The 26,414-nt window shown below is 41.0% G+C and overlaps 2 protein-coding genes across 3 annotated transcripts in view; both read left to right on the top strand.

The window, feature by feature from the left end:
• SPPL2A (signal peptide peptidase like 2A) overlaps window positions 1-26,414 on the top strand; it is a 375,774-nt gene that overhangs the window by 15,368 nt on the left and 333,992 nt on the right. The window lies entirely within an intron of this gene.
• TNFAIP8L3 (TNF alpha induced protein 8 like 3) overlaps window positions 8,528-26,414 on the top strand; it is a 32,349-nt gene continuing 14,462 nt past the window's right edge. For both annotated transcript variants that reach the window (XR_011170247.1, XM_069098046.1), the window contains exon 1: window positions 8,528-8,702. Coding sequence is in view for 1 of the 2 variants with exons in the window: in XM_069098046.1 (XP_068954147.1) it covers window positions 8,651-8,702 (52 nt within the window). In the remaining variant the exon portion in view is untranslated. The remainder of the gene's footprint in view (window positions 8,703-26,414) is intronic.

Genomic DNA, 26,414 nt, shown 5'->3' with positions numbered 1-26,414 from the left:
CTTCTCTTCTCTTCTCTTCTCTTCTCTTCTCTTCTCTTCTCTTCTCTTCTCTTCTCTTCTCTTCTCTTCTCTTCTCTCTTCTCCTCTCCTCTCCTCTTCTCACTCTATCCCATCTTGCTTGGTGATCTCATCAGCTCTCATGGGTTCAATAATCATCTCCATGCAGATGATTCTCATCCATTTATCTAGTCCATCCTTCTGACCTCCAGTCTTGCATCACAAATTGCCTTTTAGAAATTTCAAACAGGATGATCCATAGACATCTTGAACTCAACATATAAGAGAGGAATATTGTACCATCCACAGAGGAATAAAGTGTGCCTCTTTGGGGGTTGCATCAATCAAACGCAAGCAGTTTGCAGAAGGCATAAAGGATGTAGTCAGGCCAAAAAACATACAGCGAATATTCTCTGAATGAAGTTACACTGAGTCCTTTAACAACAGTTCCATTGTATGGCTTTTGAACCAACATGAGTGCTTCTGAAGCAAGATATAACCCTTTAGTAATATTGGCCAGGGTGGAACATGGACTGGACAGCATCTTAGACCCACTGCTTTTAGAGCTAATTTAACTGCACTATCCACTTAGAAAACTGAGTCTCCAGAAGAGAATACTGACTTTTGGGGGTAGAATGCACAACCTTATCTCTTCCTATCCTACTAAGAATGATGATATTGAACAGGATGTCAGGAACTGTATTGGGAGGTTTCCATCCAATCAATTCAGCAAACATCTATTCAGCACCTCTTATGTGCAAGGCATTGTGTTAGGTGCTGAAAGTACAAAGACAAAAATGAGGGTACCTGCCCTCAAGAAGCTCCCATTCTACTGGAGGTATATACATGATGTACACACATACAGATAGTATGATAGTGCTGAAGGGATAGCTGAGGTTAAAAATCACTAACAAGTGGGGAATCTGGGGAGGTTTGGCAGGGGAAGGAACAGTTGAGCTCAGGCTTGAAGCAAGACAATGGTTCTGAGAGGTGGGGTTGAGAAGAATACGTGCTATAAACACAGAAATCAACCTGTGTGAATCCACAGAGGCAGGAAATGGAGTGTTAAGAGTGTGAGGAACAGTTAGCAGAAAGTTCAGTTTGGCTGGAACATAGGGTTCTCAAAAGGGCCATATAAATGTATATCCTTCTTGTCTGGTAATTTATATAAGCCCCCTCCCTGACTAGTGGGTCAGAGAATAGGACTTGTTCTTGAAAAACCTATCATTAACATAAATGTCTTCACTTATGTAACAATGACCTTGTTGGATACTAATCCTTTTCTTGGCTTTCTCCGAAGAAGAAAGAATGAGCTCAATTTTTTTTCTATCACATTAAGCAACATGTTTCCCTAAGAAAAGAAAGGGAGGGAGGACCCATCTCTGTGCCCTGTCTCCAAGACTGTCTCCTGGATACTATTGTCCCTTTGGAATCAACATATAGCCAATTAAAATAGAGAAATGTTGTAACTATGCAAAAAATAATGCTTCCTAGTTTTTCTTCAGCTACTTTTAGAGACCTGAATCTAGGGTAGAAACAGAAACAGTTTTGTCAAGGTAGAAACAAAGAAAGCTACCCATTATTAGGCTGTCAAAAATGGGGACCGTCCCAGTTAAACTGGCTTCTTCTTGGACTGCCACTTTACCCTGGTGCTGAACCTCAAGTTAGGAAAACCTGAGTTCAAATCTGCCTTCAGATTCTTACTAGCTATGTGTCCTTGGGCATGTCACTTAACCTCTGTCTGCCTCAATGTCTTCATCTATAAAAGGGGGACAATAATAGCACCTCCTACCCGGGTTATTGTGAGGATCAAGAGATAATATTTGGAAAGTACCTACCACTATCTCCACAGTGCAGAGCATAGGTCTGAAGCTGGAAGGGACTTCTAATCCAATCCCCTCCTTTTACAAATGAAGAAATTGAGACTTAGGGATGTCAAGTGACTTGCCCAGGGTTGTATCTGAATTATGCATCAGAGAGAGGATAGTAAACCAGGTCTTCTGATGAAAACTCATACTCTGTCCACCATATTCAGTAAATTGCCCTCCTTCTGGTGTGCAAACCCTCTCTCTAGGGCTTATGGACCCTAGGAACAGAACAATTGTAAAGAGAGAAAAGAAACCTCTCACTTTTACATGTACAACTTCTGAAACTGATGATAACTCATGGCAACCATCTTTCTATCCAATGAGTGAGAGAGGCAGGACTAGTAAAAAACTGAGATAGTTTGGATGAACTAAATATTACTATGTTATAAGGAATGGCTCTTGTTTATTATTTGTGTTTCTAAACCCAGATGTACTTGCAAAAGATATAATTCTCTTACTTAGCTGCTATTTTTCTTTAAAATGACTTAGTCAAGGTAAAAAAAAAACAATAGTAATATTTAAAAATTTAAGGGTGGCTAGGTGGCCCAGTGAACAGAGCACTGGACCTGGAGTCAGGCGGACCTGTCCAGCCTCACACACTTAACACAAAAACTAGCCATGTGACCTTGGGCAAGTCACTTAACCCCAATTGCCCTCCAAAAGCAAAAATAAATAAATAAACAAAAGTTTAAAAATAAAAACAATATTTAAAAATTTATGTGCTTCTTTCTCTTGGTGGAATTGTGAACTGATGCAACCATTCTGGAGAATAATTTAGAATTATGCTCCAAGGACTACAAAACCGTGCATACACTTTGACCCAGCAATACCACTACTAGGTCTGTACCCCAAAGAGAGAAAAGAAAAAGGGTCTACACATTCAAAAATACTTATAGCAGCTCTTTGTGTGGTGGCAAAGAATTGGAAATTGAGGGAATGCCCATCAATTGGGGAATAGCTAAAGAAGTTGTGATTTAGATTGTGATGAAATTACTACTGTGCTCTAAGATGACAAGGGGAATGATTTCAGGAAAACCTGGGAAGACTTACATGAACTGATGCAAAATGAAGTGAGCAGAATCAGGAAAACATTGTACACAGTAACAACAATATTGTAATGATGACCAAATGTGAAAGACTTAACTACTCTGATCAATACAATGATCCATAACAATTCCAAAAGACTTATGATGAAAAATGCTATCCACTGATGAACTCTTGAGTGCAAATTGAAGCATACTTTTTTTTCACTTTCCTTATTTTTATTTTTTTATGTGTGTGTATGCTTCTTTTGCAAGAAAGCTAACATAGGAATGTGTTTTGCATGATTTCACATGTATAATCAATATCATATTACTTGCTTTCTCAAAGGTGAGGGAGAAGTGGGAAGGAGAGAATTTGAAACAAAAAAATTTTTAGAGTGAGTGTTAAAACATTTAAATGTAATTGAGAAATATCTAAAGAATAACTAAAATATTTGAAAAATTAAAAATCACCTCCTTATATTTGATTGTAAGAATCTAAAGAGATCTTGCCACCTGGGCTTGAGTATTTTTCAGAAGGATGTTGACTGTTATCTCATCTATTGATTCTTGGATACTATTTTAGGGATTTCCTTCTTACACACAGATTTTTCCATGGTGAGGATACTGATACGTATTTTCCCCTAATGTTCTTCGTCCCTTTGCATAATTGAAACACACATACACATGCCAATGACTTTACTTTTTGCCTCGCTCTCTCATGACAACAGACTGTGAATGTCACATAGGAAACTCCAATAAAAGCCTTATTTGGCTAGAATTTGCGCTCTTTATTGTTCAGCTCCATATTCTGGTTGCCATTATGCATCTACCCTGCTATACTGAAATTAGTGATTGTGGCATTTACAAATCAGGAGGGGAAATTTTGACATAAATTAGCTAAAGACTCACTTAATAGATTTTTCAAGGTCTTTTAGCCATATCCCACAGTGCCTAACCCAGTGCCTTACACCATAATAGGTGGTCAGTAAATATACAATGATTAATTGCTGTTTCAGTAAATGTGCTCTCCTATTATTTTCTTTACCTTGATATGCATTCCAATAAATCTGGTTCCCCATGGGCTCATTCACTGCTACATTTTGAATTAATGTCTCTGTGGCATTTCTGAATCTCCTGTACCCTTCAGCTCAGATTAACTTGTCCCTTTCTGAAATGCAAAATGTCCACAAAAGGTTAGGAAACAGGGTCTCAACAAATGAAAGAAAGTTTTGTGTGCTGACTGTCAGATATTTGAGAAAACACTAGTGGAAAGTGCTTTGCAAATTCTAAAGTATTTATCTTTTATTCCCAGTTCTTGGCACATGGTAAGAATTTCATAAATGCTTGTTGACTGAATAATGTGCTCTATATATGTATAGTTATTGAGGCTAAAAGTCCTATGTGCTGTCAAGCTATCCAGAAGGCCATAGTCAAAACAATCTGGGTTCAAATCCTTTGTTGGCTTTGTGACTTTGGATTATCAGAGCTTTATTTTCTTTACCTGTAAAAAAAATTGAACAACTGAATGAAAAAGCATTTATTAAGTGCTTATACTATGCAAAGTATATTATATGTGCTAAACACAAAAGTGCCTGCTCTAAAGGAACTTACTTTCTAATGGGGAAGGTCACATTTATTAGCAGTGAGAGCCTGGGAGGGCAATTTTGCTTTGGAAAGATGGTGAATGGAGTCACTGGAGTATAGAATGACACACCCTTTCCAGAGCAGTATTAACAGGATTCTGGTATACAGGAGGGCCAGGCAGCTTCCTAGGCAAGGAGATGGGGGTGGGGAGAGCAAGGATAGAGTAAAGTATGGAGGTGGGGAGGGTGAACCAGAACGAACCAGTAATATTGGATTAGGTGAGACATTCATCAATGGTTGGGGTAGGGGGAGGTAAGGGGGTATTTGTAGGGCCAAAGTGTATAAATATCTGCTTTACTGTGCACAGTTGAGGCACAAATGAGATAATATTTGTAAAGCACTCTGTCAATTTTTAAATGCTATAATAAAGCATAGCTATTATTATTATTTGATTGGGGAATGTCTTTTGCTTCTATTATTCCTAGCTCTTATCATGGTGCCTAGCATATGGTGGTTGCTCAATAAATATTTATTGGCAGACTGATGAACGGGAAACAAATTTCAATTATTTGAATGTTCACCTAATAGAGACTTTAACTAGTAATTTTGGCAACCTCAACAAGCAAAACAAAACATGCCCTCAAATGAACAAACTTAGTTGTTTAAAGAAGAGACTCCAGGATGCCATGCACCAAGGGAGAGACAGTGACACAGCAAGTTTGAAAATATCAGTGTGGGAATGGGGAGTGAGACAAAGCAATACATCTGATAGTTTCCTATTTTAACTATTCAGGCTAATTAAATGTTAAATTCAGTTGATTCTACCCTACAGGGGGGCTATAAGCACCCTCAAATTTCAGAGCCCTGGGCAAGACTCTGATCACTCCATCTTAGGTCCCTACTTTACCTTTCCTAACTCTTTTCAGATTCAGTCACTTTTGAAAAATTACTCCTTTCTGAGGCCAGGCAGAGTGATGAGATTTGAGGGAAACTTAAAAGTTTCCCTTCCAAACTGTCACAGTGATTGAAAGTTTTTTGGCTAGGGGGCGGGTAGGTGGCTCAGTGAATAGAGCACCCACCCTGGAGTCAGGAGGACCTGAGTTCAAATCAGGCCTCAGACACTTAACACGCACACACAAAACTAGCCAAGTGACCTTGGGCAAGTTGCTTAACCCCAATTGCCCTCTCCCCCCCCCAAAAAAAAAATAGAAAGTTTTTGGCTTAAAGCATTGAAGACTCATTAAAATATATTTCTTTTAGCTGTACTGGCCCAATATCACCATTTTGAGGATTTGTTTGTTAAGTTACCTAGGAAGTTTCAAATCAAGACCTTGATGTCAAATGAGTTTTAATGAGGGTAAGGGAAGCAGGAAAGGCCTAGTGGAAGTTCAGGGAGGCAAACTTCCTTAAATTAAGGAAGAACTTTCTAGTAATTGGAGTTGTCCAAGGATGGACTGAGGTGCCTGGTGAGGCAATGATTCCTCTGTCATTTTAAGTGTTCTAAAACAGGATGAGTCAGAGTTAGGGATGTTTTAGATGTTTATCTCAGCATGAGATAAGAGGTTGGACTAAACCAACAGTGGGGAATCTGTGGCCTCAAGGACACATGTAGCCCTCTAAGTCCTCAAGTGTGACCCTTTGACTGAATTCAAACTTCACAGAACAAATCCTCTTAATAATAAAACTTGGACTCAGTCAAAAGTCATACCTAATGACTTAGAAAGCCACATGTGGCCTCGAGGATGAAGGTTCCCCACTCCTGGACTAAACCTATAAAATTACTTTCAATTCTAAAATTCTATGGTACTGATGATAATGATGAAGATGATGATAACTAGCATTTGTATAATGCTTTACATTTGCAAATTATTTTACAAGGGAAGAGAAGGGAGTATGTATTAAGCCCCTAACATATGGCAGGTACTATGTTAAGTGCTTTGCAAATATTATCTCATTTGATCTTCCCAACAAATCTTCTGAAGTGGGTGCTATTATTATCTCCATGTTATAGTTGAGGAAATAGAGGCTAAGTGACTTGCCCAGGCTCAGACATCTAAAAAGTGCCAGAGCCTGGATTCCAACTCAGAGATAACTTTACATCGTTAAATCTTCACAACTATTGTGTGAGGCAGGTGCTATTACTATGGTTTTACTGCTGAGAAAACTAAGGCTGAGAGGTGTTATAGGAGGTGTCCAACATCACACTGCTATTAAGTGTCTGAGGCAGGATTCATCCCCACAGATTGAGAAGAAGAAATGGTGCAGATAATTCGAAAGAGGGAAATGCAAGAGTCATTTGTTTGGCTTTGGGGTGTATTATATGTTTCCATTTTCTAATTACTTTTTTGCTCAGGTCAATAAACAATTTGGTTTGCATCCCTAAGCACACTGATATAGCCATTAGCAATTTTCAGGCTCTAAGCAATCAGCAAATACATATATTTTTTTCTTTTATGATGCTGACATCAACTCTCTTGCCAAATAAATGTGTTTTGGTTAAAGAACCAGTATGGTTCACACTTATGGAAATATCCTATAAGAAGAACCTTTCAAAAAGCAAACCTCTCTATCAACATAGAGAGCCAAGAAAAGAGTGCACTTAGCTCCGGACTTGTGTTTAGATGGGAGGGGAAAACAGACCAGAGCTTACGTAAATACTGAACCTAGCTAAAATGCTCTACGTGCTGGTAACAAATATTGGTGGAACTGAATTAGATTGAATAATTCAGTAGAATGGAAGTTCCTGAGAGGAGGAACCTTTTCTCTCATCTTTGCATACCTTGAGCTTAGCACAGTATGTTTTTTTTTTAACGGCATAGGGGATATGGCACTAGATTGAGTCAAGAAGACCTGCCTCCGATACTTAGTAGCAGTGTGACCCTGGATAAGTCATTCAACTTCTCTGTACCTCAGTTTCCTCGATTCTAAAATGAGAGGCGTCAGACTGGACAATCTCTAGGTTTCCTTCTGGGTCTCAATGTGATCCTGTTCAATAGAAGTAAGCTTCTAGAGGACAGAGACTGTTTCGATTTTGCCTTTGTATCTCCGGGGTCTAGCACAAAGTCTGGTACACAGCAAGCTGTTCCCACCCACAAGACAGTCCACCTCCTAACTCTGGTCGTTTTCACTGACCTCCCCCAGGCTGCAGTTCTCTCCCTTACCCCCCCCGCCCCACCTTTTTTTGACTGAGGATGAAGAAATGAAGAAAAAAAAAGACAGTCAAGCTTTTAGAACATAGCAGAACTGACTGCATTAATGATTTATTCGAAAGAATCGGTTGCTGTCTCAATCAACTTTTACCCCAGGTAAAAGGAACTTCTCTTTCCACCTCAGAAAAGATTCTCAGTTCAGAGTCAAGGAGCCGTTAAGTTACTTCATTTGCTGCCACTTAGAAGCAGTAAGGAGCCTGGCATCCAGATTGCCGGCTTAACCGCCCCATTCACCCAGCCATTCCCGGTCCCACAGACCTTTCACTTTGGGGGGGGGGGGTGTATGGGACGCGACGGGCCAGAGGGAGAAGTGCATTTTCCCTAAGAGCCTCTTACCGACCTGGCTCGGAAATTGGGAAGCGGTGGTTTCAGTAGAAGCCACCGCACCACTCTGCCAAGCAGCAACTTCAGCTAAAAGCAGCGGGCAGGCGCGAGGAGGGGCCCGAGAGGAGGGCAGCGCTTCTGGGATATTTAATGTAAGTCTTGCAACAGGCTTCAAAGAACGTTGCTCTCTCCTCCCCGCCTCCCAACCTCCCCCCGCACCACCCCCCATCATCCCCCGAGCCCCAACCCCCTTTCTTTCCTGTTTCGTCCCAGCCCTCCGCCCCACGTTCTTCTTTCGCTGGCACAGACTGACCCAGAGCTGCTCAGCTCTTCTCAATCTTGTAGTGCAGTGCCGTGCGCTGCGCAACTCCGCTCCGCTCCGGGGAGCCCAGCAGCGAGGGCGCGGAGCTGGGGAGCCCCAGCCCTGCGCTCCCTTGGATTCCGGGGCCGTTCCCTCCTAAGCCGCAGGCGCTGCCGCCTCCGCCTCCGCCGTCTCCTCCTCCTCGGGAGTTGCGCGCACAGCGGAGGCACCCCCCGGGACGCCCGCAGCCAGCCAGACTATAGGCAGGGCGGACCGGTAGACGGGAGCCCCCGCAGGAGGGCAAGCGGCCGGAGGGAGCGCGCTTGGAGACCGGCCCACAGCATGGATTCGGATTCCGGGGAACTGAGTGAGGGCGAGCCCGTCTCCGCCGCAGGTAAGCCTGGAGTGGCAGAGGTTGCTAAGGGGAGGAGGGGATAGAAAGAAGGGGGAAGGAGGCGGGGAGAGAAATCGCAGGGATTTCTCTAGCTGAAGGACTGGCTCACAGAAGGCGGAATTAGTTCTGTAAGAAATTATTTTTTAACCAGCTGGTTGCGTGTGTTTGCGTGCGCGTGTGCGGGTTTTCATCCTTCTTGGCTTCCAACCAACTTATTTAGTTGCAGAATGTGTCGGGGGTGCCAGTGTGGAGAGGTGTGCACTGGGCTAGGGATTACCCATGTCTTGTATTGGACTCTTCTTCCCCTGGAAGCAAGAGGGTGGGGGAAATGTTTGGAAAATACTTGTAAGTGTGCCGCATTAAGCATTGCAAAATATCTGCCCTTTGAATTTTCTTTCCAAATGCTGGCTTAAAGAACCCTTAAGCAGAAGGGGTAGGATGTATAGCAGGTGACTCAGGTCTGAAGTCAGGAAAGATAAAAGGTGGAGTTTAGAACAATTCCGTGGAAAATGACAAGACTAGAAATCCAATGCCTTGTGTATTCTGGTTTCTAGAAAATATATTTTTCTTCCCCTCTCAGAACTATAGTTCTGAGTTTGGGTATATCCCTAAGCTCCAAGGTGGGGCAGAAGGCATAAGTGAGCACTCTTGGGGGAGAGGAAGACATGAAGAGAGAGGTGTGTACTGTGAGGGTGGGGGAGGGGGAAGGGAACAGACCCGGCGGCTTTTTTAACATTGGCTGAGGGTGGATTGTTATCCATCCCTTCACCCCTTTCAAGGTTCTGAACAGGATGAATTCGGAAGTAATCAGTATCCTCTGGTGACGTGCTGACCATTCACCTTCTCCTGTCCACCCACAGACGTTATCATCCAAACATCTACTCACTCTTTTAAATCAAGCCCCACTTCTTCCTATCTCCATGACCATTCACCCACGCTCTAACTCACCAAATCATGCTCTCTCTCACCTAATCTTCCCACGTATTCTTCTGAGTGTGAGGATCTGCTAGGATACATGTAGAGATCGTCAGCCCTGGGGACTGGGAGATGGGGACGAAAGGCAGGGAACAGAAAAATCGGAGTCTCCCATAAACCCAGCCTCCAGTTGTCATTGATTGATGTCTGCCAGGAAGGAGCCTCGGGCAACCGGAGGACCCATACCAGTGGACCTGAAGTAGCCAAAACCTACCCCCACCACAGTCTTAAACTCTCACTCCCACAGAAGGCAGACTCCTATGCTGTGGCATCTCCTTCCTGTTATAGACAGAGTGCTGGGCTAGTTCAAACTAAAGTTAAACTAAGGTCCAAACTATAAACTATAACAGACCGGGTGCCTAACAGCCTCCTAGCGTTGCCTTGGTCCCCACACACCTGCTCCAGGTGGAATGGAGCAGGAGACTTCTCTGGTATGTATTTGATCTATATTTGTGTTCCTGTATATATAAAAATGGACACCTCTGAGGCATGGCCATAAATTGAGACCCATTCTATATTTAGTTTAAGGAATTGATCTCATTACTTCATATTCAGGCCTTATAGTTGGGTATGTCTATGTGTGGATCTACATGATAGGGGATGTGTGTATTTTAAGGATTTGGGAGGAGGTAGAGGGATTGAGAGTGACAGGGCAAGACTTAGAATGTTCGTCCAAGCAAAGGAAAAGTGGGGGGAAGCACTGTATTTGGAGTCAGGACCTGGGTTTGAATCCTAGCTCTGTTCTTACTATTTGTGTGATCGTGGGCAAATTATTTCACATTCCAGAGCTTTAGTTTCTTCTTCTATAAAAGGGGAGAGGGATGGATTAGGTGGTGTCTAAAGTCCCATTCAGCCCTAAAATCCTATGACTTCATCAACAAGCCCTGAAATTGTTGCTGCAGTCGGGTCCATTTAATACTCTGGCCTTTTGGCAGGAAAATAGGTAGGGGAAGAAGAGGAAAAGGGAGAGGATCAGCAAATGAAAAAGGAAGGGAGAGAAAGAAGATGAAGGGAAGGAGGGAGTGGTAATGTAGAGTAGTTTGTATCTTCTCAGATGAGGGAAAGAAGCAAATTTGAAGTATCCACTCCCAGTGTCTTCAGTCCCTGCCCCCCCCCACTAAAGCAACACTGCCTGTGTATATCTATGAATAATGATTACATCAAGAGGACCCTGAAAAGCTACCAGCCATTAATTAGCAAATTCCTTTGGGGATTGGAGTTACATTTCTTCTGTCAATCATATAAATTATTTGCTTGAATTGTCTACAGTCATTAAGAATATACTTTATCTCATAAGTGAAACAAGTATATCATAGAATCTAAGAGTTGGAAGGTACCTCAGGGTTCATCTCATTTAATTCCCAGCAGAAGCATGACTCACCTGTATAACATCCCTGACAAATAAATGGTTATCCACCAGTGACAAGGAGCTAACTCCCTCATAAAGAGTCCTAGTCCACTTTTGGGAAGCTCTAATTATTTTGTTTGTTTGTGTTTTGAGGGGGGTTTGGAGGCAGGGCAATTGGGGTTAAGTGACTTGCCCAAGGTCACATGGCTAGTGTGGTGGGGGTTTTTTGTGTATTGAGTAAAAAAATTGCCTCCTGGCAACTTCTGCCCACTGGTCTTCTGGAGCCATAAAAAAAAAATCTAATTCTTATTTCACATGACATCCCTTCACATATTTGTGAAGATAGTAATCATATCTTCCCCAAAATTGTCTCTTCTTCAGGTTAACTATCCCCAGTTCTTATAATAGAGTATCCTGTGACAAAATTTCAATCACCTTGTAGCTGGATTGTAAATCTAATTCCTTGAGGACAGGAACTGTCTTTTGCCTCTTTGTATCCTCATTGGGTAGCTTAGTGCCCAGCATATAGACATTGCTTAATAAATGTTTATTGACTAACTGATTGAAAATGTACAAGCCCTTCTGAATGAGAAAAATTGTAGTATATTGAGTAGAAAAGACTTTGGAGGCAGGTACTGGGTTTAAATTCTGCCTCCAAAAAATACATATCACTTAATCTGTTGGTGCCCAGCTACTTAACTCTCTAAAGCTATCAGTTACTGATAATTTACCAATCCTCATCTGTAGAGGGAATTTCCACACTAGGAGGTCCCCACATCCCTCTTCCTCCTCCCCCCTGCAAAAGACTCCCCCATAAAACAAGTATCTGTTAAAAAAAAAAAACAAACTATAAAACAAATATCTGTGAACTACTCACATACTTTTTAAGGACAGTTTTCATAAAGCATAGACCTATAATTTAACAAATGATATCCTTTTAGTTTAATTACAAACTATCCTAATTAACAAATTTGCTAATAATTGTTCCCTGTTTATAAAAGCATAGAATCACACATTCAGAGCTGAAGGGATCCTTAGAGGTCATTTAGTTTAACTTTTTCATGAAAACTAGCCTTCATAACTTTAGGTCTGTGTGTGTGTGTGTGTGTGTGTGTGTGTGTGTGAGTGTATCTGTCAGCATTTATTTTTGTACTTACTGTATTTACCTTTAGCATTAATTTGTATCATCTATGTCATTGACTGGGTATGCATGACAGAGTATGGGTACCTTCCTGAATGCATCCATCTGTGTGTGTGTGTTCACATGCCACATCAGTAGCTTTCAGATTTGACTGTGAAGACCATCTTAATTTAATCCATAATCCCATCCCTTTCAGGACCATGTTAAGTTGTTGTTAGATAGCTTCCCATCCTTCCTGTTTATTCTTTTTTGGGAAGGAGTTAGGGATATCTTATTTATACATCACTTTTATTTCTGATTGTAACCCTCCCTCAACCTTCAACCATCGGGCGTTGTAACAAAGGGGAGGGGGGGAAGAGAAGAAAACACAGTTCAGCAAACCCAAACAACTGACAATCTGTGATAGTATATGCAGTATTCCATATCCATAGTTACCACCTCTGCAGAAAAAGAAGAGGGGGTACATATTTTTGACTCTCCTCTGAATATTGACAAAAGTGAGTCAGAGCACCCATAGATTTCTGACTCTCCTCTTATGCCCCTCTTCTCTGAGCATCTTCTATCCCCAGTATCTGTCATACAAATTTCATTTCCTGGAACTCCCCCCAACTCTGGGAAGGGGGACGGGCTTAAAATTTTAATTTGTCTTTATGTGCTATTTATCCTTCAGGAAACATATAATATTTCACAGGATTGTAACATTCAAGCTAGAGGGGTCCTAAGAGACCAGCAAGCCCAACTGCTTCATGATATACAGATGTGGAAACTGAGGCTCAGAGAAGTGAAGTGACTTTCCTTAGTAAATATCTGAGACAGGATTAAAACTCAAGTCTTCAGGTATAGAGCTCTATCCCCTGGGTTTGTCATTTTGCTTCTTTTAGAGCACTTTTCTATATTCCTGAAGTTTAATAACTCCATGATTAGGAAAAAGCCAGGGTTTATGGAACACTGGATTCCTTCCAGAGACCCAACTTGGCAGTCTTTCCACCAGCAAACCCACCATTAACCTCTCAGACATGCTAGAGATTTTTAGCTTTGGGGTGATTGAGAATTTTTCCTGAGAAGCAACTAGAGAATCAGTATTAATGATCTCAGCCCTCCTTTTCTGGCTCAGAAGGATGCCTTAATGTACCTCACCCCTAGCTGAGGGAAGAAAAGTATCCCCTCAAACCCTTCCTCCCAGATTTTCCAAGCGATAAAATGTTTGGCCCATTGGCACTGCACTGTCTTCTCTGCTGTACAGTAGCTGAGATGAGCAATTTTTATACATTGAAAATCAGTGCATAGAAATGCTTAATGCTGAGGCTCAGTTTGTAGTCAAGCTAGGGAGCAGAATTCATATAGCACTGGCTGCTATTCGTGCCCCTACTCCACCCCAGGTCACTTACCCCAAGGTTGGCCATGTGACCCAGTAAGAACAAGGCAAAATCCACTTCTTTGCCTATGTGTATAGTGTTGGCTTAATGGATTGTATGCTATACCGAGGGTCAGAAAGGCCTGGTTCAAATCCTACCTTAGTCACTTAGTAGATTTGTAACCCTGGGCAAGTCATTAAACCTTCATGCCCTCGGAAATGATCTAAAATTAGAGATTGCAGAACTGTTGTTCATTTACATAGTTAGTTACTTCCCCAAGAATTTGCAATGCCTTTTAAGTCACAAAACCTCAAAAAATGTGACAAAGTGATCAATGAACTGGAGGCAGCATTATGTGGATCTGGAATCATAGGACCTGCATTTAAATCCTGTCTCTGCTATTTAACTGCCTCTGTGATCTTGGACAAGTTACTAATCTCTAGGCCTCAGTTCCTTCTGATGTGAAATGAGGCAGTTGAATCAGCAAATTTCTAAGGCCTTTTCAGCTCTCAAACCAATCGTTTTAGGAAATATTTATTAAATGTCTCATCCACTGATGCTGTGCTAAACACTGTTCAAGAAAAATATAATTCAGCAAATATTTGTACCAAGGATGTGATGATGAAGACACTATAAAATTAGTTGTGAAAGGGTGGATGTGAGTAACCCAGAGAAACATGGGGGGCATTTTTATGAACCGATTCAGATCCCAGAAAACACTAAAGATGCACAATGGCTACAAGAATGGAAATGAAAAAAAATTTTTTCAAGTCAAACTGAGTAAATGGAAAACCAATAAAATTACCAAAAATAGAAAATGAAATGTGCCTACCTCACCATGGTGGTGAGGAGGGGGCCTTCTAGGGCAGAATGTCAGATACAGCCACTATATCAGTTGGTTTTATGTAATTGTCATACTTTGTCTTTTCTGGAGAGGTGAGGGAGAGTTGTTTTTTTTTTCTTCCTATTCCCAGAAATGACTGCAGTAAAGAAAAATGCATCAATAAAATGTTTTTTAAACCTAGTTGTGGGGAGATAAAACTGACACATCTGAGATAACAGCTTTTTTAGTCATTTTTCAGTTGTGTCTGACTCTTTGTGACCCCTTTTGGGGTTTTCTTGGCAAAGATATTGGAGTGATTTGCCATTTCCTTCTCCAGCTCATTTTACAAATGAAGAAACCAAGGCAAACAGGGTTAAGTGACTTGCCCAGGGTCACACAGCTAGTAAGTATCTGAGGCCAGATTTGAACTAAGGAAGAGTAGTCTTCCTGATTCTAGGGCCAGCATTCTATCCACTGGGCCACCTCCGTGCCCTAAATGAGACCAGCTAAGTGTTAAACTATACAATGCGGGCTCTAGAGGGAGATCATTTTGGATTAGGGTTCACAAACTCAGATCTCAAGCTGCAAAAAACCTCAGAAGTCATCTAGTCTCACCTCCTCATTTTGCAGAAGAGGGACTGGGCAAGATGCTGAGGGATTAGGGGATGTGCCCAAAGTCATACAGGTAGTAGTTGTCAGGAGGGATTTGAACCCAGGTGTTCTGACTCCTGAGCCAGTGTGCCCTTTTCATGATGCCACCATGGGGTCCCTCAGTTGTCAGAGATGGTTCTAAGAAAGAGGGGAGACTTAAATGGGATTTAGAGAGGTAAAGGAAGGGGTGACATGAATATCTTGAGCAAAGGCAGAAGTGAGTATGGTGAAGATGAGAGGCACCGTACAGAGTAGCCTGGCTGAAGTAGGGTGTGCTCCTGGGAGTAGGAATAGGGACTGGACCTGTGATGTAATTGGTACTGAGAACTCCTTATGCCAAATTTATTTCAACAACATGCTGTAACCCACTTTATTTTTTTTTTAAGGAGGGAAGGCAAGGCAATTGGGGTTAAGTGAATTGCCCAAGGTCACACAGTAAGTGTCAAGTGTCTGAGGTTGGATTTGAACTCAGATCCCCCTGACTCCAGGGCCCAGTGCTCTATTCACTGAGACACCCAGCTGTTCCCTGTAACCCACTTTAACCCAACATGGTTCTTGACACTGTCTTTGACCTGTGAGCCATTAAGTACCTTTACACACACACACACACACACACACACACACACACAACTCAACAAATAGTTGTTGTCTACGTCATTCATAGTTTTTTGTAATACACTTAAATTTATAGATACTAATATCAGCTTATCAATAAAGATAAGGACTGGTCCAATGATTTCGTTAATATAAGAAATTCCTCCTACCAAAGCAAGTTGGAAACTTCTCTGCAATTTATAGTCTTAGAGAGTTGCCTGGAGCAGTGATGTCAAACTCAAATAGAAATTGGCCAACAAGCTTATACATTAGGACCCCTACAGGCAGCATATTGACTTTGAAAACCACATATTAAGATTATCTATGTTCTATGGTATTTTTATTTATTTTGTTAATTATTTCTCAATTACATTTTAATCCTACCTCTCCAGGTTGTTGTGAGACTCAAACGATATAATAACTGTGAAACTTCAGCACAGTGCCTGGCACATAGTAAGCTTATAGAAATGCTAGTAGTATTATTAGTAGTATTGTTACTATCACCATAATTATTATTAATAATTATTAGTTCATCTGGACTAGAACAAAGGCATCACACCTGGTACACATTAAAACGTAATTGGGAAATATTTAATAAAACAAATAAAAATACAGTAAAACATAGATAACATTACATTTTAAAACTGTCAATGTGGGACTATAGGGATCCTTATGTCTGGATTAGTAACTCCATTTCTATTTGGCACCACCTGGGAGCTTAAGTGACTTGCCCAGGACATATAGCATTATGTGTCAGGTAGGATTTGAACCCAGGTTTTCCTGGTTTCAAGGCCAGTTCTCTATCCAGTCTGCAATGCTAACTTTCTCTGGAGAATAATGGGAAATAGTTAAAATACATAGACTGAAGCCTGATCCCAGAGGATCTTGAAACCCAGTCAATCAAACAAGCATTTATTCAGCTCACCTCTGGATACAAAGACAAAAATGAAACTGTCCTAGCCCTCAAGGAAGTTACTTTCTATTTAGGGAAACAACATGTTTATAGATCCAAAAGATATAGATATAGAAGTATCTCTGTAGATACAAAAGATATACAAAGTAATTTCAGAGGGACAGCAGCTCCCGGAAAGTAGGGGAATCAAAAAGGGGCTCCTGTTAAGAAGCAGAGGCAAGCTGAGGTTTGAAGGGGATCTAAGTGGCAGAACTGAAGGTGTACAGTACGTTCTAGGGGGTGCTATTGTTTGGTTGTTTCATGCCTGATTCTTTGTGACCCCATTTGAAGTTTTCTTGGCAAAGGCGCTAGAGTGGTTTACCATTTCCTTCTCCAGCTCATTTTACAGATGAGGAAATTGAAGCAACAGGGTCACATAGCTAGTAAGTATCTGAGGTGGAACTTGACTCAAGTCTTCCAGCCTCCAGGGTTAAGTGACTTGCCCAGGGTCACACAGCTAGGTAAGTGTCTGAGGTGGAATTTGAACTCAAGTCTTTGTGTCTCCAGGTCTGGGCTTTCCTACACAGCGCCTCCTACTTGTCCCATTCTAGGCATGGGAACAGCCTTTGTACAAAGGTGCAAAGAAAGAGTATAGAATGTCATGTGTGAGGAACAAACAAGAAGGCCAGTTTGACTGGACCACAAAGTGAGAAAACAGGAGCCACGTATGACAAGCCTAGAACGTTGGAACCTGGCAGAGGAATTTGGTAGGCAAAAGGAATGCATTGGGGGTTCTTGAGTAGGGGAGGGACTTGGTGGAAGTGTTTAAGGAAGACTAGTCTGGCAGCAGTGCAGAGGAGCAGGGGACAGACGGAAGACAAGCTCAGCTGTGAAACTGTTGCCATAATCCAAGCATGAGATGATGAGGGCCTGAGCCACAGAGAGAGCAGTGGGGTGGAGAAGAAAAGGCAGATTTCAGAGAAAGAGGTCTCAAAGGATTGGATGACAGGATGCAGTGACAAATTAGATGTAGGGCATGAAGGAGATGGAAGAGCCAAAGGTGATTTTGAAGATTTCAAGCCTGGGAGGATGACAGTGCTTCAAGTGACAGGAATGAGGAATGATAAAATCCATCTCAGTTGTGTTAAGCTTCTGGTGATAGCAAAACATCTGAGGTGGAGGTGTCTTGTAGGCAGTTGGAAAAAATACGAAGTACAGCTGAGATGTCTGGCCAGATGATCTCAATTCTGGTAGGAGGTAAAGCCAGCCACTGAGACTTGGGGGTGGGGGTGGGGGGGTGATGATCAGCCCACATACTTCCATAACACTCTAAGGTTTACAAAGCATTCTCCCCACAACAATTCCAGAAGGAAGGGCTTTGTTTTCCCTATTTCTAAAGTGAGGAAGTTGAATCCAAGAGAGGTAAAATTTACAGAGAGAGGAATGGGAAATGTAATGAGAGAAGAGGTAAATGCTGTTAGAAAACACACTCCGGGTCAGCTTATTTTTCCAGTCTTTACTACACATTAGTCCACTTTGCACACTCAAAGCTTAAGTAATTATAATTCCTCACACATTACTCAACTTGTCAGCAGATACTGTTTCACTTTTGGTTTTGTATCTACAACATCCATCACATAAAGAATAGGTGCTTAGTAAAATATAGTAGTAGGTGCTTCATAACTGTACCTGCTTTTGATTATCTCCATTTCTTTGCACAGGCTGAAATGGTATATATTCTCTCTTCACCTCTGCTTTTTAGAATCCCTCATTTCCTTCCAAGCTCAACCCAAGTGATACTTCCTATTGGAGGCTTTCCTAATCTTCTCAGATACTAGTGCCTCACTATTCTCAATTACTTTCTAGAAACAGGGTGTCCCAAAAGTCTTGATGCAGTTTTAAATTGTTTTTATTTTTTAAGCATATGTTTTTTCCTGATGGAATGGATGCTGCACGATGACAGGGGCTGTTTCGTTTTTGCCTTTGTATCATGATGCCTAGTACATAGTAGCTTAATAAAAGTGGTCGACTGATTGAAAATACAAGGAAGAAGAAAGACTGAGAACAACGACTGAGGTCAGGTAGAAGCTGGATACCTTGAATCTGTGATGGACTATGTCCAGCTCTGCCTCTTCCTCCAGGAATGTTATAGAGAAGAGAAAAGCAAACAGTGGGGATGATGGGGCACCACAGTTCCTTAAAAAGTCAGGAAGGTAAGAGAGTTCAGACTTCCTGAGAGGGTGACATTCATTCATGTAGCTGACCAAGGAGTTTTAGGTGCGGTCTAGGTTCAATGTAATGAATGAGTGAAGAATAATGGGAGATGCTGAGTGATGGACTGAAAGTCTAAGTGAAAGAAACTGGGTGAATACTGAGCAAGAATTCAAGAGAGAACTGATAGGGAGGTTTTGGTAGAAGGGATGTGTACTGAGTTAAGTGATCTCAGAGTGAGGAGCAGGGCCTTATGATAATCAGGTCTAGGGCAGGGCTTTTAACCTTTCTGTTTCATGATTCCCTCTGGTGAAGCTTATGGATCTCTTCTCAAAATGATGCCTTAAAATGCATACAATAAAATTGGTAGCATTATGAAGAAAACCAATTATACTGAAATATAGTTATCAAAATATTTTAAAAAGGTTTTGAGACCCCACATTAAGAAACCCTAGCCTGGAGAGGGTGGGAGACTTATGCTGGTTAATAATTGTACCTACTTTTCAATTGCTGGTGAGTGAGTGATTTAGATTTGTTGAGATGGAGAACTATCATCTTTACTTCCTTGCTCATGCTGGATATATTCCTCCTTCCCCTCTGCCTCTCCAAAATCCTGCCCAACCTTTAAGGCCTAGCTCTAGCCAAGTTTGTCTCATCCTTAAATATGCCCTTCTTTTTTCTACTTTTGCTCATTCTACTCACCCACCCCACCCCTAGCCTATGTGCTCTCCTTTTCTCCACCCTGCCCCCCTGCCATTATTCAAGGTCTAAGCTAAGCCTTTGTGGCATAGTAGAAAGTTTGCTACACTTAGAGTCAGAGGACCCAGATTCAAATCCAGGCTTTCTAACTGTGTGACCTCCAGCAAGTCACAGCCTCTCTGAGCCTCATTTTCCTCATCCATAAAATAAAAGTGTTGTATTAGATGACCTCTAAAAAGCCCTTCCATGTCTAGATTTATGATCCTGTAATAAGTTCTGTGTCTTCCCTAAAGCCTCACAGCCTATGTTGATTCCATGCCACCCTTACCTCCATTTCTCTTAGAGTTTAGATAGCTCATTTTGATATAAAGAATGGTTGACTCAATCTAGCTAATTAAATGATCCTGAAGAGGCCAGGTTTGGAGCAACTTTTTTGCTCTGATAGATGGACCGGCAATCATCCTGTGAATGGATGATCTGACTAGGCAAGTAGAAGAGTTGTCCCCATCAAATTCCCCACAGAATTTTGGAGACTAGGAGAACAAGCTGTGAAGAATTCAAAACCATATTTGTATTTTTTAAACAACAACCTTCATGGATGGTTTCCAGGGAGAAAAATAAAGCAAAAGAATTAAACTATTTTTTTGCTTTCTACATTATATATTGGCCTACATATGTAAATCTTTTTTTTTTTTAAGCAATTGGGGTTAAGTAACTTGCTCAAGGTTACACGGCCAGTTATTTCTGGGTGTGGTGCTAAGTATCTGAGCCTGGATTCGATCCCAGGTTATCCCGACACTGGGGCCGGTGATCTTACTTGCTGTTACATATGTAAATCTTGACTTTCAAATGCAAATCCAAAGTGGAGAGCAAGGCAGAAGGAGCATTCATTCCATTCTACAAGCATCTCTTGAACATTTCCTATGTGAATATCACTGTGGAAATTATAATAGGGAAGATGTGATTCTTGCCTCCACTGAGCTTACAGACTGGTTGGGGAGAGAAGGCAGACACATACATAACTAATTAATGCTATAGAGAAATCTCTGTTCAAACAAGGAAAACTTCCTGGAATATCACGTCTGTTTGCTGATAATATAGTAAGTCAAGCTAAATCAATGTCTTCCCTAACTTCCCAGGCCACCTCCAAACCTCTTTTTCTCTTCTGTATAATCTAACTATACCACCTCCTTTAAATGAATTATTGTCTGCTGTCAACTAAAGTCATAGATTTGGAGCCAGAAGGGACCTTACAAGCCATATTATTCTAAACTGTTCATTTTTTGGAGATGAGGAAACTGAGGCCTAGAGAAAGGTTATGCATGTAGTAGGTGTCCAACCCAGGATATGAATACAATCTTCCTTGACTTTATGGAATTGAACCCTCTTGACCATTCTCTATTGCTAAATATTCTACTTTCTTATCATCATCTCTAACCTTTCCTTCTTATCCTTTCCCCAATCGTTCAAGATATTACCATTCCGTCCTGGGCCCTCCTTCAACATATTCTCTACTGTAGCAAACTCATTCACTGTCATTCAATGATGTCTTTCAAATTAAACTTTCAAGAAGTCAGACATTTATTATGCGCCTACCTATTAAATGCAAGGTGTGGTGCTAGATACTAGAGATACAAAGACAAAGACAAAAGAATCCTGGCCTTCAAAGAGCTTAATTGTCATTGAGCTTAAACTCCCAATCTCTAGCTTTGACCTCCCTTCAGAGTTCCAAACCTGCACCTCTAAACCATCTCCTGCTTAACATATCCAAAACTCAACGCTTCCCTCCTTAATCTCTTCCTTTTCCTAAGATTACTCTCTCTGTCAAAGTCACTTCCTACCTGTTGGGAATTTTGAGGTTACCTTTAACTCTTCCTTCTCATATCCAAAAGGGGATTCTACCTGCATACCATCTTTTTCACCTCTGTACCCTCATTACTGACACTGGTTGAAGCTGTCATTAACACTTGCCTGCACTTCCAATAGCTTCCTAATAGGTCTTCTTGCCCCTTTCCCCTCCCTTCATGATAGTGCTCATAGAAAAGGTATCTTCCTCCTCTCTCTCCCGCTGCAACAATAAAAACAGCCAAAATATAAAAATCCCCCAAAACCAAAAAGACCCTCACAACAAACACACCTCATCCACAAAATAAATTCCCCCATTGGCCATGTCCAAAAACGCATATCTCATTCTGGATTTTTAAGTCCATCACCTCTCTGGTAGGAGGTGTGGGTGGTGTGATTCATCTTCAGTAATGTTTTATGCTTTTCTACCTTAATGCCTTTGTTCACTCTTATGCCTGAAATGTTCTCCCTCCCCCTCTTCACCTGTTGAATTCTTAACCATTCTTTAAAGCTCAACCCACACACCACCTCCTTCTTGAAGCCTTCCTTGATCCCAGGTTAGTAATGAGTTTCCCTCTTGGATCTCACATTGTACCTCTTACAATAATTTATATTTGTTGTCTATGTCATTGTATATGTACCTCTTATAATATTTTATATTATAGTTGTCTGTGTGCCTTGGGGCCCTAGGGAGAACTGAAAAGGACTGCTGGCTAGTCTCTTATCATTAGAGACAACATATTTCTTGGTTCTCATAAACTATTCCTTCTCATCTTTCCCCAATTCTTTATATGTGTTCTCTGCCACCATCTCTGGCCCTCCTTTTGTAGCAAATTCATTTATTCTCATTTGATTGCTCTGTAAGGATGGCTTCCCAATTAAACTCTAGTGCAAAATGTTCTTTCCACTCTCTGTTGTCTCCCCTCCTAAGCTATAAACTTCATCAAGGCAGGGGCAGAGTTTCTAAACTTCCTACCTCTTTCAGCACCTAGCATAGTGATTTATATGGGTGATAGATGGATGGATGGATGGATGGATGGATGGATGGATGGATGGATGGATGGGTGGGTGGATGGGTGGATGGGTGGATGGGTGGATGGGTGGATGGGTGGATGGGTGGATGAATGAATGAATGAATGAATGAATGAATGAATGAATGAATGAATGAATGATTAAATGAAGCCAATTATATTTAAACACGACCATGGATGTGCTAGTAAATTTTTAACAACCCATTCTCATACATACATACAGACACACACACACACATACATGTGACATACTTTTAAATTTAATTTGCATTATAAATATATTCTCCATTACTTTCTTAAGTCTAGACAATCACCAAAACAGTAAATCAAGCTTTGATTTTTAGTGGTTACTGATTTCTGAGGTGCAATTGTCTCCTGAAAGTTTAACAATTGGTTCCCAGCTTGTACAATTGGCTCCAGCACATTCCAGAATATAGCTATCCAAAAAAAATTTTTTTAATAAAAAAGGGTTCATGGACCCCAGGTTAGGAAACCCCTGGTGTAGAGCTAGAAGGTACCTCAGAAGCCATCTAGTTCAACCCTTTATCTTACAGATGATGAAATTGATACCTGAGGGAGGTCACTCAAGCAGTAAATGGCACAGCTGGGATTTGAACCCAGAGTCATTTAACTCCAAAGCCAATGTTCTTTCTACTTCACCGTAGCCATTATCATTATAGTTGATACAATCTGCCACATAGACTTCACTGTGCTTTGTTATATATGTTGTATTTATTTCCTCCTTGTACTTTTCTTTCCTTTTTTTAAAAAAAATTAAAAAGCCTAGCACCTGCTTTCTGGTTCATTAGGAAAACTACATCGTCATTGCTTTTCAGTGTTCTTTGTTCAATCAATCATTTTTTTTGTTGTTGAGTTACTATCAGCTCCTATTCGAATTCTCTTGCAGATCTCTGTAAAGACACCACTTAGCTGATTTTATTTGATTTTTCAGTCTCTTGCCTTCTCTTCCCCTTTATGTAAAAATACTTCTGTAGGTGGGTGTTTGGTCTGTTTTCTGTACCAGTATAGAAGTGAAAATGATGAAGATCCTAGAAAACATGTTTCCCTCAACAACCCAATTAAAGAGACTTCTTAAGGCAAATTAAAGTCCTTTCCCCACATATATTGAAGTATGCTTAAGTAAAAATACCTTTTCAAAAATTGTACATGAAATGCTCTTTTTAGGCAGCTGCATGGCATAAATCCTGAGGCCTCTTTAGGAAAATGTAAAGCACTTCTTGGGTTTCTCCAGCATCACAGCCTGTGAATAAATTTGAGCCTGTTAATGGAAAATCTACTAGTGTGTGGACTGTTTAGAAAAAAAAAAAGACCAGCTTGGCAGCACAAAAAGTGCTAGACACACCCTAATACAAACCAGCATTTTGTAACACAGTTCTCACTCAAGGAAAAAAAAAATCCATATTTCAATTGTATCCAAATTTTTAAAAGTTGCTGAAAAGCCACGTAGACAGCCCCTAGCTTCTGGGTTATATTTTCATCAGTAGAATATACTTCTACTAATTTTTTTTTTGCCCCTCCAGGAAAACAGTTTAGTGCGTTTCTCTTGTAAGGATATAGCAGCAATGATAACAGCTTGTATTTATATGGTAGGAGAGTCATATTGATACCTGTGGCTTTCTAAAGTGCAGTCCTAGGGAATCTTTATATTTGAACCTCTGGTCCTCAAAATCTGTGACTGATAGGTTATAATTGCAGAGTAAACTTTTTTAATGGGAAGAAGGAAGCAGATTGTATTCCCTGAGCTGAGGAAAGCCAAGCAACTGCATATTCTGCTCCTGCTCTGTTAATTCTTGACCCCCACCCTTACCTTGCCCTGGTTCCCTTTCTGCTTAGACAGAAATAAGGAAGTCTGGGAGCAGAGGCAAGGGTGAGGTCTGTAGGAACTCAGGAAGTTGGAGCAGAAAAGCAGGCAGGACAAGACAGAGTGGTAATGGGAAAGACCAGGGAAGCAGCAGACCTAGACTTTTGTCTTGGTTTTTCTGTTAACTAGCTGGGTAACCTTAGACAAAGCTCAATATTAGGTTAGTTTAATTCTAGCTTACAGTTTAAGTCTGTAATCTTTTATGTCCAGCCTCTGTTCTGCCGCTGTTGCCAGAAGGAAGGAAAGGCAGGCAATGGGATTGAGTGGAAAGAGTGAGAAGAACTAGGTTCAAATGCCTTTCTGTAGTCAGCAATACTAGCAGCAGCAGTACTAGAGGCCTTAGCCATGCAAACAGCAGAGGTAGACAGAGTATTGAAGGGAGTGGCAGCCCTGGCCCTGGCTCTGGTTCCTACAACTGTGGCAGCCAAGTATGGCTGTTGGACAGAGGTTCCAGTCTGGAAGAATCACTATGGGCCAGAGCCTGTGATGCTGATGATTTGCATTTCCTTGAGAAAAATCACTTGCACCTCCTTGGGCCTTGGTTTCATCACTGTAAAATAAGAGAAGTGGTCTAGATTAGAGGTGTCACACATGTAGCCCAAAACACTACTGAGTGTGTCCAGAGTCAGATTAAAATAGAATTGGGAAATATTTGGTATAATAAATAAAATATAATAAAACATAGCTAACATTTCATTTTAAAACTAAATCAATATGTGACTGCAGGGATCCTTATATATGTATTAGTATGGCCCCCTAGTTTCTATTTGAGTTTGACAACACTGGTCTGGATGGCCTCTGAAGACCTTTTCAGCTCCAAATCTATAATGACCTCTACTAAGAGTAAACTCACAATGGACCAAGGCAAGCCATCCAGTTTTTTTGGATATATCTAATCTAGAGGTCTTAACCTTTTTTGTGTCATAGACCCCTTTGGCAGTCTGATAAAATCAATGGGTCACTTCTCAGAATAATATTTTTGAAGACATAAAATACATAAGATGACAAAGTAATCCAATTATTTTGAAATAAATATGTACTTTTCTCCTATCTTCCCTCCCTCCTCTGAAATATATGCTTAGACCCATTGGAGGTCTGGACTCACATTCAGAACCTTTGCTGTAATCATTAGGAGGATATACCTGACATTGATCTCAAATCTGCGTCTCTGCAACCTTTACTCACCATGCCTGGTTCTGCCCTCTAGGACCAAGCAAAACAAATCAAATCTCTCTTCATCTCAGAACCCTACAAGTGATCCTAACCTTTAAGTACAGGAAACCTAATTCCAGTTCTGCCACTGACCTCTACTGGCCTCAGTTGTCTCATTTGTAAAAAGAGACAGTTGCACTGGGTGGTTTCTAAAGTCTCTTCTAGTATTAACAGTTTGTGAGTTCTATGAGATGAGTGCATATAATCAAAACCTCCAAGAGAGGAATGAGATTTACCTCCTGAGAAATTTGAAAGACTTGGACCCAAACCCATTACCTCTTTCTTTAAGCATTCTTCATTGTGCTTATGGTGTAGGGCTCCCAGAAAGGTGGTTTGATACCTCTAATCTAGACCACCACTAGAAACCCAGTCGAAGAGACCCTAATAAAACAAATATCTAATGCCTTTCTTCTTCAAATTTTCTGCTTCTCATTTCATAGTCATAAGCCACAGCAAAGGCCCTCATAACTTGTCACTTACTCCACCATGCTGGACATTATGAATGAGAGATCCGTGGGCATCTAGATTATGGCTTTGTCCCTTCAAAACTCCTTCAGCACAATTTGGATCTCCTGTCAATGAAGAAAATGAATTACTACAGAGGATACGTAAAAGGTGCTATAAACAACATGTTACAAATTCATCCATTTCCTGCTCTTTGGAATTCAGATTGATTGAGATCCAAAAATGTCATCATAAAATTCAAATTTCAATAAGAAACATTAAATGGAACATTCAGTATCACATAATGCCGTCTGCTCAATTGTCTCTCATCCAGAAGCACCTTCTGGCTTCCTCTTCATCATTTGTTCAGCTCAGTAAAATGCTATTAGCTAATAATTTATCCTTCCTTCTAGTAAAATTAACTAAAGTGAGAGATTAATTCATTTTGTTTTTGCTGTTTTGGGGGGAGGAGGATCCTAACCTGTGACTTCATCCCAGGAACTCTGAGTGTGGAAACTTCTCCACTGATGCAGATCAGATAACCATTTCTCTCGGGGAGTAGTTGCCTGCCTTTCTAGAATTAAATGACTTGCCCATGGTCATAGTATA

Source organism: Petaurus breviceps, unplaced genomic scaffold, assembly GCF_028583685.1.
Source record: "Petaurus breviceps papuanus isolate PSGF00001 unplaced genomic scaffold, PetGlider_PUasm1.0 37, whole genome shotgun sequence".
In the NCBI taxonomy this organism is placed as follows: Eukaryota; Metazoa; Chordata; class Mammalia; order Diprotodontia; family Petauridae; genus Petaurus; species Petaurus breviceps.
The sequence above is the reverse complement of the archived record's forward strand: the minus strand, read 5'-3'. Positions and strand labels throughout refer to the sequence as shown.